The sequence below is a fragment of the Drosophila miranda genome, assembly GCF_003369915.1.
Source record: "Drosophila miranda strain MSH22 chromosome Y unlocalized genomic scaffold, D.miranda_PacBio2.1 Contig_Y1_pilon, whole genome shotgun sequence".
Lineage (NCBI taxonomy): Eukaryota > Metazoa > Arthropoda > Insecta > Diptera > Drosophilidae > Drosophila > Drosophila miranda.
The window spans coordinates 26,848,039-26,861,593 of NW_022881603.1; the positions used below are offsets into that span (position 1 = coordinate 26,848,039).

General features: G+C 44.8%; 1 protein-coding gene, 1 long non-coding RNA gene and 1 pseudogene across 2 annotated transcripts; all 3 read right to left on the bottom strand.

Moving 5' to 3' along the window:
* Positions 1-1,251: 1,251 nt before the first annotated feature.
* LOC117191556 lies at positions 1,252-2,545 on the bottom strand (annotated as a pseudogene).
* Positions 2,546-6,649: 4,104 nt separating this feature from the next.
* On the bottom strand, positions 6,650-12,591 carry LOC117190668. The gene is made up of 2 exons (XR_004473784.1): positions 12,402-12,591; positions 6,650-6,961 (listed from the first exon to the last, which is right to left on the bottom strand). It is a non-coding gene; the product is annotated as an uncharacterized LOC117190668 (long non-coding RNA).
* LOC117190667 lies at positions 10,626-12,242 on the bottom strand. The gene is made up of 2 exons (XM_033395731.1): positions 10,929-12,242; positions 10,626-10,858 (listed from the first exon to the last, which is right to left on the bottom strand). The coding sequence occupies exons 1-2, from the start codon at positions 12,009-12,011 to the stop codon at positions 10,829-10,831; spliced, it is 1,113 nt and encodes a 370-aa protein (XP_033251622.1). The 5' UTR covers positions 12,012-12,242; the 3' UTR covers positions 10,626-10,828.
* Positions 12,592-13,555: the final 964 nt, after the last annotated feature.

A 13,555-nucleotide genomic window follows, 5' to 3' on the forward strand; every position in this document is an offset into this window, starting at 1 on the left:
TAAATCAATAAATTGATAAATCTAAATATCCAAACTGATTCAATCAAATAAATAAACACCTACATCTACAATTAATCGCCTAATTAAATGCAACACTAAGTAACTAAATACTTCCTCTCCCAAACAAAAACTCTTTTTCCGATGACTTGCCTAATGCCTACATCTAAAATTGTTTCCAAACAATGCTAGCGAGGATCGTCAGTCCTCAAAAAAAATGATTTCCCATTGGGTTTTCTTGCTTCGGCTTTCCAATAGTCTGCTAAATCACTAACAAAAAAAACATATAATTCCCAAACTGCTTCAGACAAAAATTCACCTTTAATTTGTTTGGTGGGACGAGAGACAACTGCATTAATTGTTTTGCAGGTGAGCGGACCCCCTTCTTTTCCCCTTGCTATTTACCTTCGCTTACTTTTTCTGAGTGCCAACTCCCTTTCCCTGTTTCCTCCCTCGGATCACCGGGGATCCCCCAGAATCGGACAACGACGTTAATGCCTCTGGACATAGCCCGGACGACGACTCGACAGATCCTCCGGCACCTCTTCCTCTTTTCAGATCCAGACAGCGCGCTCCACGAGTCGGACAACGAGGCTACTACCACCTGGTAATACCTGGACCACAACTCGGGACACACACTTCCTTCCCTTCTACCTCCGATACATAACTACCATGTCCATTTTCCTCTCTTCTACTCCTCTCAGCGGCTACGACGGCTAGGATTTATTCCTGGCTCGCGGACCGGCTGAGTTTCGTTCTACCAGGGTTCCATTTTACACCGGGTCTTTAAGACTCGCGTTTAAAATCGATCCCTTCTATTACCTTTGGGCGCCATTTGTTATGTTATCCGCCTCTTTGCCACCCTGGCCTATCGTTCCCAGCTAGCCCACGGGGAAGTCAGGCGTGAGATCTAACAGAAGTGCGGATACCAAATTTGGTTACTCTATCCTTAATAGTCTCTGAGATTTGTGGATGCCCCAAATTTTCGTCCTTTGCGGGGGCGGAAGGGGGTGTGGCGAAATTTGAACACGAAACGGTCAAGGTCCGATATCACAGGAGTGTGGATACCAAATTTGTTTGCTATGGCTCTTATAGGTTCTGAGATCCTTGAACTCTTATTTTGCAATTGGCAAAACAGACCATGAAACCTGTGTGTTAGAGAGAGACAGAGCGAGAAAGAATGAAATTGTTTTCTTGATTCTGGCTATAATAATTATACGATCTGGTTGAGATTTTACACTCTAGAACATATAGTCATCCTCTACGATTCTGCGAATTGGTAGCGACTGCCGTGGTGAGCAAGCTAATGGCCAGACGGACATTGGACTCGCCCTCGGTGATGTAGCCCAGACCGATCAGAGCAAGCATGGGCAGCCACATGCCCAGCGTATTGAAGAACTTCCGGGAGAAACCCACTGGAATGACTGTGCCACGTTGCTTCATTGCATCCGACAGCCAAATGAACATGCACGTGAGCAGCCTACTTCATGGCGAAGTAGGGTAGAGCCGACAGCGGGCCGTTGCTCTTGATGTCCATGCCCAGGACGCTCTTCATAAATGTGGGAATCTTTGTGAGCAGCGTCCAGAAGCCCCAGTTGTTGGCACAATGAGCCAGCACGAGCACCAGAAACGGTCTTGAGGTAAGAATGCGTCGCCAGGGCGTGTGCGGACGTGGCGTCATCTCGCGTCCTACATCCGATGGACGGCGTGCCTGGTTAGACGATTCGATGTAGCGACGCTCAGCCGGCGTTATCGATGGATGCCGGAGTGCTTGAGCAGTAGAAGTACCACACACCCGACCACAAAATGCCCACACAGCCAGGAACATAGAAGATGCTGGGCCAGCCCAGCGAAGAAGACGCAATATAACCGCTCCCCGAGAGCATTACCACCGTACCGAACTGTGAGCCCGAGTAACAATAGCCTACCAGTCGGCCGCGCTCTTTGGTTGGCGCCCATTTCGAGAGGAACGTGTGCGTTGAGGGGAAAATGACGCCCTGGCAGAGACCCTGAATAGCACGCAGAACGACTACGGTCTTCCAGCCACCCGCAATGGCGCAAAAGGGCGTCAGCAGGGCGAGGCAGGAACATACAAGCACTCCAAAAAAGAGCATATACTTGGCACCATAGATGGCCGAGAGATAGCCACCTGGTACCTGGGTGACGACGTAACCCCAAAAGAAGCTGCTCAGCAGGTAGGACTTGACGCTCTCGTTCCACTCGAACTCCTGCAAATCAAAATAATGGATTATGTATAATATCGAATGAGCATCTAATGCATGGCTATGCCTACTGGAATGTCCGGGTTGCTGGCATTGCGATCCGTCATGGCCACAATCGCCACGGAGAGGTTAACGAGGAATAGGCCACGGCCAGGCCAAAGAAGACCAGAATGCATTGCAGATGTCGCACTCCGAATCGCGGCCCTGAAAATATGTGCAACGTAAGAGAAAACAGATTCAAACAAAGGGGACGGCAAACACTTGCCTGTGTTCCCTATTTGCTGGTAGCCAGTCCGACTGCAGCAAGGGGAGAAGCCGAGTACCATATTGCGGGTCCAATTCTATCCACGTACCCAAGTTAATAGATGCTATGCTAGTGATGGAGGGAGGAAAAGTGAAGACGCCCACAAGAGCGTCTAATATGTAAATAAAACTGCTGATAACCACTGATAAATATACTTGGCCCCCTTAAGCCCCCTTTATTTAAATTTGGATAACAACCGCGAAAAATTATACAAATAATAATTATAATAGTAATAACTTTTATGTTCATCCTATCCTTCATCTTTGCATACAAAAACCAACGATATCTTGTTATGATCCGCCTCTTTGCCACCCTGGCCTATCGTTCCCAGCTAGCTCACGGGGAAGTCAGGGGTGTTTCCGACCCGATAAGCCAGGGGACGGATTGAACAAAACAAAAAAACAAAAAAAAACATACAAAAAAAACAAATCTAATTTATAGGACAGACTTGTCCTCGTTGGCAATTTCGTCAGCGGGGATAGTTGGTTTCGTTATCCCTAGCAGGGTCCCACCCTTCCATGAGCGCCACCTTTTGAATTCGCTCCCTTTTCATATTCAGGGTCCCGCTCTTTTTCTCGCTCTCGTCCCACCCAACTACCGTTTTCTATTCACTCATGACTCTTTTCAAATTTTCATTTTATATCCATTATATTTTCTTATTTATCTTCTTGAACATTATTAATTAATAATCTAGGTTTATATTAAAGAACTAACACAAAAATACTTGCAAAAAAAATAAACCCTATTTCGGCCGAACTGGCAGACCCCTTTGATATAGATTGTTGCTTCCTGATGCTTGCTGATGTTTACGTTTAATCGTGGTGTTTTTATACCCGATACTCAAAATGAGTATTGGGGTATATTAGATTTGTGGTAAAAGTGGATGTGTGTAACGTCCAGAAGGAATCGTTTCCGACCCCATAAAGTATATATGTTCTTGATCAGCATCAATAGCCGAGTCGATTTAGCCCTGTCTGTCTGTCCGTCCGTCCGTCCGTCCGTCCGTCCGTCTGTCCGTCCCCTTCAGCGCCTAGTGCTCAAAGACTATAAGAGCTAGAGCAACGATGTTTTGGATCCAATTTTAAAGATATGAGAAAACCAAAAACGTAGAATTGTAGAGAATGACCATATCTTTAAGACTGCGGAATTTGAATTGGATCGTATTATTATTATAGCCAGCATCAAGAAAACAATTTCATTTTTTCTCGCCCTGTCTCTCTCTAACACACACGTAGCATAGGCGGCTTTGCTTAGAGTAAAACATTAGCGCCTAGATCTCAGAGACTACAAAAGCTAGAGCAACCAAATTTGGTATCCACACACCTAAGATATCGGACCGAGACGAGTATGTTTCAAAATTTCGCCACACCCCCTTCCGCCCCCGCAAAGGACGAAAATCTGGGGATATTCAAAAATCTCAGAGACTATTAAGGCTAGAGTAACCAAATTTGGTATCTTACTATAAAACGTGTATCTCAAAATTTCGCCCCACCCCCTTCCGCCCACACAAAGGACGAAAATCTGTTGCATCCACAATATTGCACATTCGAGAAAACTAAAAACGCAGAATCATAGATAATGACCATATCTATCAGACTGCTGAATCTGGTTTAGATCAGATAATTTTTATAGCCAATAGGAACAAATCAATTTGCAGTGGCTACGCAGCGCACGACGTCACGCTCAGACTGATTTTCTGTCTCTCTCGCACGCACTCTTTGTCGTGTCGTTTAATATTAGCGGCGTCTGCCGGAGGAGAGCCATACTGACTTAGTATCGGGTATAACCGTAGAGTTGCGGTGTCCGCAGCAACTCACAACGTTCCCCCTCGTTTTTTTTTTATGATCGTGATATTTTGTATAATTGTGGGTCGGACGGGTGTAGATGTGTGAAATGTGGTGATGTTATGTGATGTGTTATGAATGAGGGTATAGATGCGTGGGTTGTGTGTGGAGGTGTGTGGATGAAGGTGGGTGTGTGTGAATCGTGTGTGTGTATTTCTGCTTTGAAGTCCGGATCCTTTCCCCGGGGGTGGTTGGTGTTTGGGGACAGAAACGTGTCTCCAGTCGGTGCTCCGCTGACGGTTCCTTGGTGCCGGTGCTCCGCTGACGGTTCTCGCACCAGTTTTCCGGCCTGGCCAGTCCCGGGATGCTGCTGCCGATGTCCGCCGCTTCTGCTGATGTTGATGCCTGCCGCTGATGTCTTGGTGGGATCGTTATCTCCACGATCTCCAATTTTTCTTTCAGGTCACGTGCGGCCTCCGCTATTCTCCACTGGAAACTTTTTTTTTCTTCTTCCTCGCCCCGTTTCCTTTTCTCCCACGCAACTCTGCCACTGCTTTCCAGGATCCACTATAGATGCCGCTGTCTCTTTCTTCTCCAGCCCTGATACCTATCGGCTCTCTCCAAAACCGCCCATAGCACCACACTACCGTTTCCAGGATTACTCCGCCGAAACGGGAGTGCCAAGCAGGCGGGCTTTTTTAATTAAGGGGCCCCAAACGTAGGCCATCGCCCACACCCTGAGATTGAGAGACTCTGGCTCCATCGACTGAGATGCCTGGGCTACTGCTTCAGATCCTTTGCGTGAAACAACCCAATACGTGAGCCTTGCAACGTCTCCAGCTCATACTCTGTCCGACGAACTTGAAACTGCTGCCGGAGACCATATCTCAGATTCGGCCAGTCCGGCATTCCTACCGTCCGAACATGCATCCAGTACCAATCCCTTGCGTGGCCACTGACCAATGTGTGAAAGGCTTTCAACACCTCCGCCCACGGTACCTGGTACGACGTCTGTAGATGCTCCACCCGGAATATGAATTCCGCCACGGGCATCCCCTTTGGATCGCCGTTGAAGCTAAGTCCCCATCTTCGTATCTGCACTTGCTCCTGCCTAGCCTCTCCGAAACTCGGTCGATTCCTGTTAGGGTTTGCTCCTGCGCCCATCCCGTTGAACAGCCACTCCTCCACGGGTCTCTGATCGGCTTGGGTCCTCTGATCGGCCTCCAATGTTCGGTTGTCCACGAACAAGTGCGTTGGATGTGCTTGCTGGTTCGCGGGGGCTTCCTGTTGACCTCCTCCCAGACTGGTTGCATTTGATCCCCGATTCCTTCCATTCGCATCACTCGCCGTTCGCTCCGCTTTTAACGAACCCACCACAGCGTTGATCTCTCGCATGAACTCTAGCATGTCCGCTTGCATTGACGATCTCAGCGCTTCCATTTGCTGCCCGAGCGACACTCGGTAGGTCTCCTGTGCTTGGGCTAACGCTGCGTTCACGGCTGAGCTTAACTCGGACGGTAACACCAGGTCCTTACGGGTTCGCTGTTGACCTCCTACCGCTCCGGCCTCTGGGTCCTCCTGGTACAACCCAGCATGTACGTTTTCCGCCACTTGCGACGGCCCTTCCGGCCTACTGCCGGCTTTACCGTCCTGGGACCGAGTCGTCGGCATGTTGTACGGCTGGTACCTGCGCTGTGCCTCTGGGCTACGCCTTGTCTTTCCCGACCCTTTAAAAATCTCCGAGTCACTAATCAACCAATTTTCCTAACGTACTTCTTTCCTTCGTCTAATCCCTATTTACTTAACTATATTGGTGATAAATAAATTGGATTGTTTATTATCTGACTACCCTACTCAACTAAACACCTAGTTCCTGGCTAATAAATCCTCAATACCATCAATCGTAACGAGAAAACAAATAAATAAATAGTGCAATAAATAAATAAGCGAATAATTAATTCCATGTTTAGATAACCAAATAAATAAATTTAAATACATAAATCGGTTAATTTAAATCAATAAATTGATAAATCTAAATATCCAAACTGATTCAATCAAATAAATAAACACCTACATCTACAATTAATCGCCTAATTAAATGCAACACTAAGTAACTAAATACTTCCTCTCCCAAACAAAAACTCTTTTTCCGATGACTTGCCTAATGCCTACATCTAAAATTGTTTCCAAACAATGCTAGCGAGGATCGTCAGTCCTCAAAAAAAATGATTTCCCTTTGGGTTTTCTTGCTTCGGCTTTCCAATAGTCTGCTAAATCACTAACAAAAAAACATATAATTCCCAAACTGCTTCAGACAAAAATTCACCTTTAATTTGTTTGGTGGGACGAGAGACAACTGCATTAATTGTTTTGCAGGTGAGCGGACCCCCTTCTTTTCCCCTTGCTATTTACCTTCGCTTACTTTTTCTGAGTGCCAACTCCCTTTCCCTGTTTCCTCCCTCGGATCACCGGGGATCCCCCAGAATCGGACAACGACGTTAATGCCTCTGGACATAGCCCGGACCACGACTCGACAGATCCTCCGGCACCTCTTCCTCTTTTCAGATCCAGACAGCGAGCTCCACGAGTCGGACAACGAGGCTACTACCACCTGGTAATACCTGGACCACAACTCGGGACACACACTTCCTTCCCTTTGTAGGCCGTCTAATCCGGGAATTGTAGTGACCAATATCGGTGCGTGAGTGAACTGTATAGGTATAAAAACACAAACCCGGTGATTTAATGTAACTCTTTTTTATTAGCTGCGCGTCCGTCTCTCACAATCGCCATTTACAAAGTGCTCTCACTCTCTTCTCCATGTTTCTTATCCGATAACTCACTATTGGTATTTCCCACCGAGTGTATCGATGGTGCGGTAAATACCAATGCGCGCTGTATGCTATTTTAAATACTAGTTGAATGCCTCACTAATTATTACCTTGCTACAATTCGGCCATCCTGACCGGAGTGCTCCTGAACTCCTTACATTTAATTTAGTTTCTAGATAGGTTGATTTATTACAGTTGGGTGTGGTTTACTCTTAATATTCTAAGTTTACGTGTTACAATCATTTTCTTCATTTTGATTCCCTGTGACATTTGCATTATTACCATTTTCAATCCACCGCTTCATATTTGCCACCGCCCAAACTCCTTTATACGGGATCCTTGATTGTTGAAACCCCTCTACATCTTCTAGCAAATACCTATCATTTTTTAACACCTTTGATATCTTATAAGGTCCTTTGAACTTCGGGATAAGCTTTTTAGCCACCCCTGTATGAGTGTCGAAATTTCTCACCATAACTAGATCATTATCTACGTACACGTGTGGCTCCCTTCGCTTTGAATTTGTTGCTTGTTTGTTATAAGACTGTATTTTTTCCTGATGAGTGCCTGCTACTGCTCTAATCTTTTCTATATCCCTTGTTGCCCGCTGTTCGGTTAGTTCGTCTAGATGATCTTTTAGTAAATCTGAAACCTTTCCTTTTTGTACGACCCCAAACAACATTCTGCTCGGGTGTTCATTAATTGTTCTTTGAATTGTGTTGTTCATCGCGTGTTCTACTGTTTCCACTACCATATCCCAATGTAATCCTTTTTCCGGGTCAACAAGCTTTGCAATCATGGGTCCCAAACTTCTGTTCACCCTTTCTACCTGCCCGTTGGCCTGTGGCGACCCTGTTGCTATCTTTACGTGTTTAACATTGCTCTGTTCTAAGAATTCTTCAAACTCTTTTGACGTGAAACAGCTTCCTCTGTCTGACACAATGCATCTGGGTCTACTGTAAGCTCGGAAATAATCTTTCATTGCAATTACTGCTTCCTTTGTGCTAGTGGTTTTGGTCGTATAAAGTCTTACGAATTTGGTGAACGCGTCTATTACTACTAAAACATGTTTGTTGGCCCTGCCTTTGTCGACTGGCCCGAAATGGTCGATATGTACTACCTCGAATGGTCCTGACCCTTTTGGTATGTTGTGTAAAAACCCTTCCTCTTTTCCGTGTTTTGCTGAGTACGCTATGCATTTTATACAGTTTTCAATGTGTCGCTTGGCTTTATACCTTACGTTTGAGATCCAGTAGCTTTTCGATATAGCGTCGGTCATCTTGTCTATACCGACGTGCCCTAGTTCATCGTGGTACTTATAGAGTACGTGGCCTTCCATTTCCTCGGGTACGCAGAATAGGATAGTATTGTTATCTTTTTTCCTGTATATTATTCCGTTTCTCATCTCATAATGTTTGTGTTCTGATTTCTGTAACGTTTCTCTCAGCTCCATCAGTTTGTTATCTCTGTTTTGGCATATAATTAAATTTTCTTCAAAGGTGTTTGTGTCTACCGTGAGTATCTGAACGGCTCTGCTTAGCGCATCTACGTGTTGCATTCTACTTCCTGACCTGTGTTCTAACTTGTAGTCATAATTTTGTAACTCTAACGCCCAGCGGGCAATGCGTGGATTGAGTTCTTTCTTGTTTAGAGTCATAGTTAGCGCGTTGCAGTCTGTCACTATTTTGAAGGGTATGCCTTGCACGTATACTCTAAACCGTTGTAGTGCATAAATTATCGCTAGTGTCTCCAGTTCAAAGCTGTGGTATTTTGCTTCGGTAATTGTTGTCCGCTTGGAGAAATAAAACACCGGGTGCATTCTGCCATCACCCTTCTTCTGCATTAGAATTGACCCGAAACCTAACGAACTTGCATCGCAATGTACTTCTGTCGGATCTCTGGGATTGTAAAGTGCCAAGATCGGTGCTTCCAACAAATTACTTTTGAGTTGTTCGAAACATTCTAGTTCTACGATACCGAATTCAAACTTCCTGTCTTTTTTGACCAAATCATAAAGGGGCTTAGCTTTCGTAGAAAAATCTTTTACGAACCGTCTAAAGTAAGAACATAACCCTAAGAAACTCTGCACTTCGTTCGTTTTCGTGGGGACTGGGAACCCTTTTACTGCCTGTAATCCCTTCGTATCTGGTTTAATTCCGTTACCCGATATGGAATAGCCCAGGTACTTAACTTCTGACTGTAAGAATTCGCATTTATCAATCCTTAATTCAAGTTTATTCTCTACCAATCGTCTCATCACTTCTTGTAAAATTTCCATGTGACTATCACTATCTTTTGTTGCTACCATAATATCGTCCATGTATATTATAACTTTGTCTTCCTTTACCATATCTGCAAAAATGTTGTTTGTGAATCTTTGAAACACCGCCGATGCATTTCGTAACCCGAACGGCATCCTCAACCATTCGTATTGTCCCATGGGGGTCGTGAACGATGTGTATTTAACTGAATCTTTATGCATAAATACGTGGAAGTATCCATTCTTCAGGTCTAACTTGGTGAAAAGTCTTTTCCCTGACAGTTTATCTAGTAGGTCGTCTATCAGAGGTGTTGGGTAATTGTCCTTTATCATACCTTTATTAAGTGTGCGATAATCGACGCACAGTCTCAACTCTCCCGAATTCTTTTTTACCAGTACTATAGGCGAAACGTATTCTGACTCACTGGTTCTGATGTAACCTTTTTCTGTGTATTCGTCTATCATTTTCTGTACTTGGGCTTTTTCGCTATACGACAGTCTTCTAGGTGGGCAATGAAACGGTTTTTCGTGTTCGAAATTCAACTTCATTTCCCACTTGGTTTGTGGTAAGTTTGGTCTTTCTGCGTTTACATACGCTGTCCTAAACATGTATTTAAGTCGTCCTGCGAGTTCTTGGCTACAATCTGTCCCTACTTTCAACTCCCAGTCGTTTTCTTTGTCTGGATACTGGCTTGGTAGTTCGTTGAAATTGGTTTTTACGCTCTCGCAGGTATCGCTGTCTTCCAGACACTCAACCATTGCAGAACACTCATTTTCTACCTTGCCTCCACTTTCTACTTCATGCTTATTCTCTTTATCACCCTCATCTTTAACTTCACATTCATATTCTCCTAAACACTCATTCTCTATTTTCCACTCATTTTTTTCTAAACACTCATTTTCTCCTAAACACTCATTTTCTTCTAAACACTCATTTTCTCCTAAACACTCATTTTCTTCTAAACACTCATTTTCTCCTAAACACTCATTTTCTTCTAAACACTCATTTTTTTCTAAACACTCATTTTTTATTTCACACTCGTTTTTTGTCTCACTCTCCTTCTCCTTGCAAATGTCACTTACAATTTTAAATTTGCATAAATTCATAAAATCCCTACCTAACACAGCCTCATAGCCCATCGACTCGTCTGCCACTACTAGTAATTCAAAGTTGATTCGATTTTTGTTAATAATTACAAAACTGGGTATTTTACCAAAGATGTTAAGTTTGCTATTATTTAGTCCAACATAAGCGTAATCCGCATTTTTATTCAAAATAAATTCAATTTCTCTGTTTTTCTTGTCTTTGTTAAACTTATATAAACTTAAATCATCTTCTTTGATTTCGTTCGAACTTAATCGTGAGCGCTCTTCCACTTTATTTAGGTTATTTTCCGACTGGTGCTCTAGACACGATAACTTCATAAAACTTATTGGGCTCCCTGAGTCGATGAGGCAATTTAAGGACAAGCATTTGTTATTGTAATTGCTAATGTATATATTAAATTTGTATATATAATCGTTATGTACCTTGTACTTCTTTTCGTCACAGTGTGACACCTGGTGACTCATGCTGCCGCATCCGTAGCACGCTCCTCTTTCGCGCTTGGGCTTGCGGCACTCCCCTGCCACGTGGCCCAAAGAGTTGCAGTTGTAGCAGCGAATGGGTGTTGGCGAGGCTCCAGTGTTTGCCCCTACAGTTGAACCGTACTTCTTTGGCAGCATGATCTTCTCGAACGCCTTGAGTAGTTGATATGGAGCGCCAAAGCACTGCATGTGGGCTTGCCTACGCAGGCCTACATCTGGGATACCTTCGATGACTCCGTCAATAAACTCCTCGTCGTCAATGACTATGCGGGATGCCAGCGACACTTTGGCGTTGAAGTACATCGAGAACTCCTCGCCACGTGCCCATGAACGGGACTCGAACTTGCGACGGAGCAACAGTTTGCTTTCCTTGGGATGGAAAGTGTCTTCCATGACGTTCAACAATTGATCGATTGGCAGCGACATGTGCTCCGGACTCGAATGCAGCCACACCAATGCTTTGTCCTTAAGCTTCGACATTAGCAGCATTAGTAGCTTCTCATCCTTCAGTTTGTTCACTTTTGCGACGGCCTTAAACTGCGCGATCCAAGTTGTGACGTCATCGTTGTTTCCAGAAATGTTGCCATGATATGTTGGCAACATGTCTTTGGCGGCATTTAGCAACATGACGCCAGCGTCATTGCTGGCGGCTGGTGTTGTGTTCTCTCCTCTCCCTTCCTTCTCCCTCTCGCTCTGCAGCTTCAGCAGCACGATTTGCAGTTTTAACATTTCAACCTCTGCTCGATATTCGCCATGGTTGTTGTTGTGCCCAGGCGCTTGCGGTGCTTTTTCGTTCTTCTCTTTGCGTTCGCTCTTCGTCGAGTCTTGATCTGCGGCCGCCTCATCTTCCCTCTCGTTCTCGCATGTTTCGGCTGCCGGTGGTCCCTGTCCCCGCAGCTCTACTGGTATTTCGTTAAGTCTCGCTGCCATGGCAGCTTTGCTTCCACCTTTTGGTAGATTGAGGGACTCCAGCCATTCGCGCAGCCGGGCGGCCGAGAACTCCTCCGCGCCGACCAAGTCCGACATGTTTTTTTTTCAGCGATGGCGTCTTCGACGGACGAGATGATAAAAATTTTCGCTATTTTTCACTGGCGGCGATTGATCGTATCCCACTTCTGAAATTGTAGGCCGTCTAATCCGGGAATTGTAGTGACCAATATCGGTGCGTGAGTGAACTGTATAGGTATAAAAACACAAACCCGGTGATTTAATGTAACTCTTTTTTATTAGCTGCGCGTCCGTCTCTCACAATCGCCATTTACAAAGTGCTCTCACTCTCTTCTCCATGTTTCTTATCCGATAACTCACTATTGGTATTTCCCACCGAGTGTATCGATGGTGCGGTAAATACCAATGCGCGCTGTATGCTATTTTAAATACTAGTTGAATGCCTCACTAATTATTACCTTGCTACACCTTCTACCTCCGATACATAACTACCATGTCCATTTTCCTCTCTTCTACTCCTCTCAGCGGCTACGACGGCTAGAATTTATTCCCGGCTCGCGGACCGGCTGAGTTTCGTTCTACCAGGGTTCCATTTTACACCGGGTCTTTAAGACTCGCGTTTAAAATCGATCCCTTCTATTACCTTTGGGCGCCATTTGTTATGTTATCCGCCTCTTTGCCACCCTGGCCTATCGTTCCCAGCTAGCTCACGGGGAAGTCAGGCGTGTTTCCGACCCGATAAGCCAGGGGACGGATTGAACAAAACAAAAAAACAAAAAAAAAACATACAAAAAAAACAAATCTAATTTATTAGACAGACTTGTCCTCGTTGGCACTTTCGTCAGCGGGGATAGTTGGTTTCGTTATCCCTAGCAGGGTCCCACCCTTCCATGAGCGCCACCTTTTGAATTCGCTCCCTTTTCATATTCATATTCCCGCTCTTCTTTTCGCTCTCGTCCCACCCAACTACCGTTTTCTATTCACCCATGACTCTTTTCAAATTTTCCATTTGATATCCATTATATTTTCTTATTTATCTTCTTGAACATTATTAATTAATAATCTAGGTTTATATAAAAGAACTAACACAAAAATACTAACAAACGAGGGGGAACGTTGTGAGTTGCTGCGGACACCGCAACTCTACATTTATACCCGATACTTAGTCAGTATGGCTCTTCTCCGGCAGACGCCGCTAATATTAAACGACACGACAAAGAGTGCGTGCGAGAGAGACAGAAAATCAGTCTGAGCGTGACGTCGGGCGCTGCGTAGCCACTGCAAATTTATATCTTGCTTTTGGCTACAAAAATGATCCGATCTGATCCAGATTCAGCAATCTGATAGATATAGTCACTATCTATGATTCTGCGTTTTGAGTTTTCTCGAATGTGCAATATTGTGGATGCAACAGATTTTCGTTCTTTGTGGGGGCGGAAGGGGGTGGGGCGAAATTCTGAGATATACGTTTTATAGTGAGATCTAACAGAAGTGCGGATACCAAATTTGGTTACTCTAGCCTTAATAGTCTCTGAGATTTGTGGATGCCCCAGATTTTCGTCCTTTGCGGGTGCGGAAGGGGGTGTGGCGAAATTTGGACACGAAACGGTCAAGGTCCGATA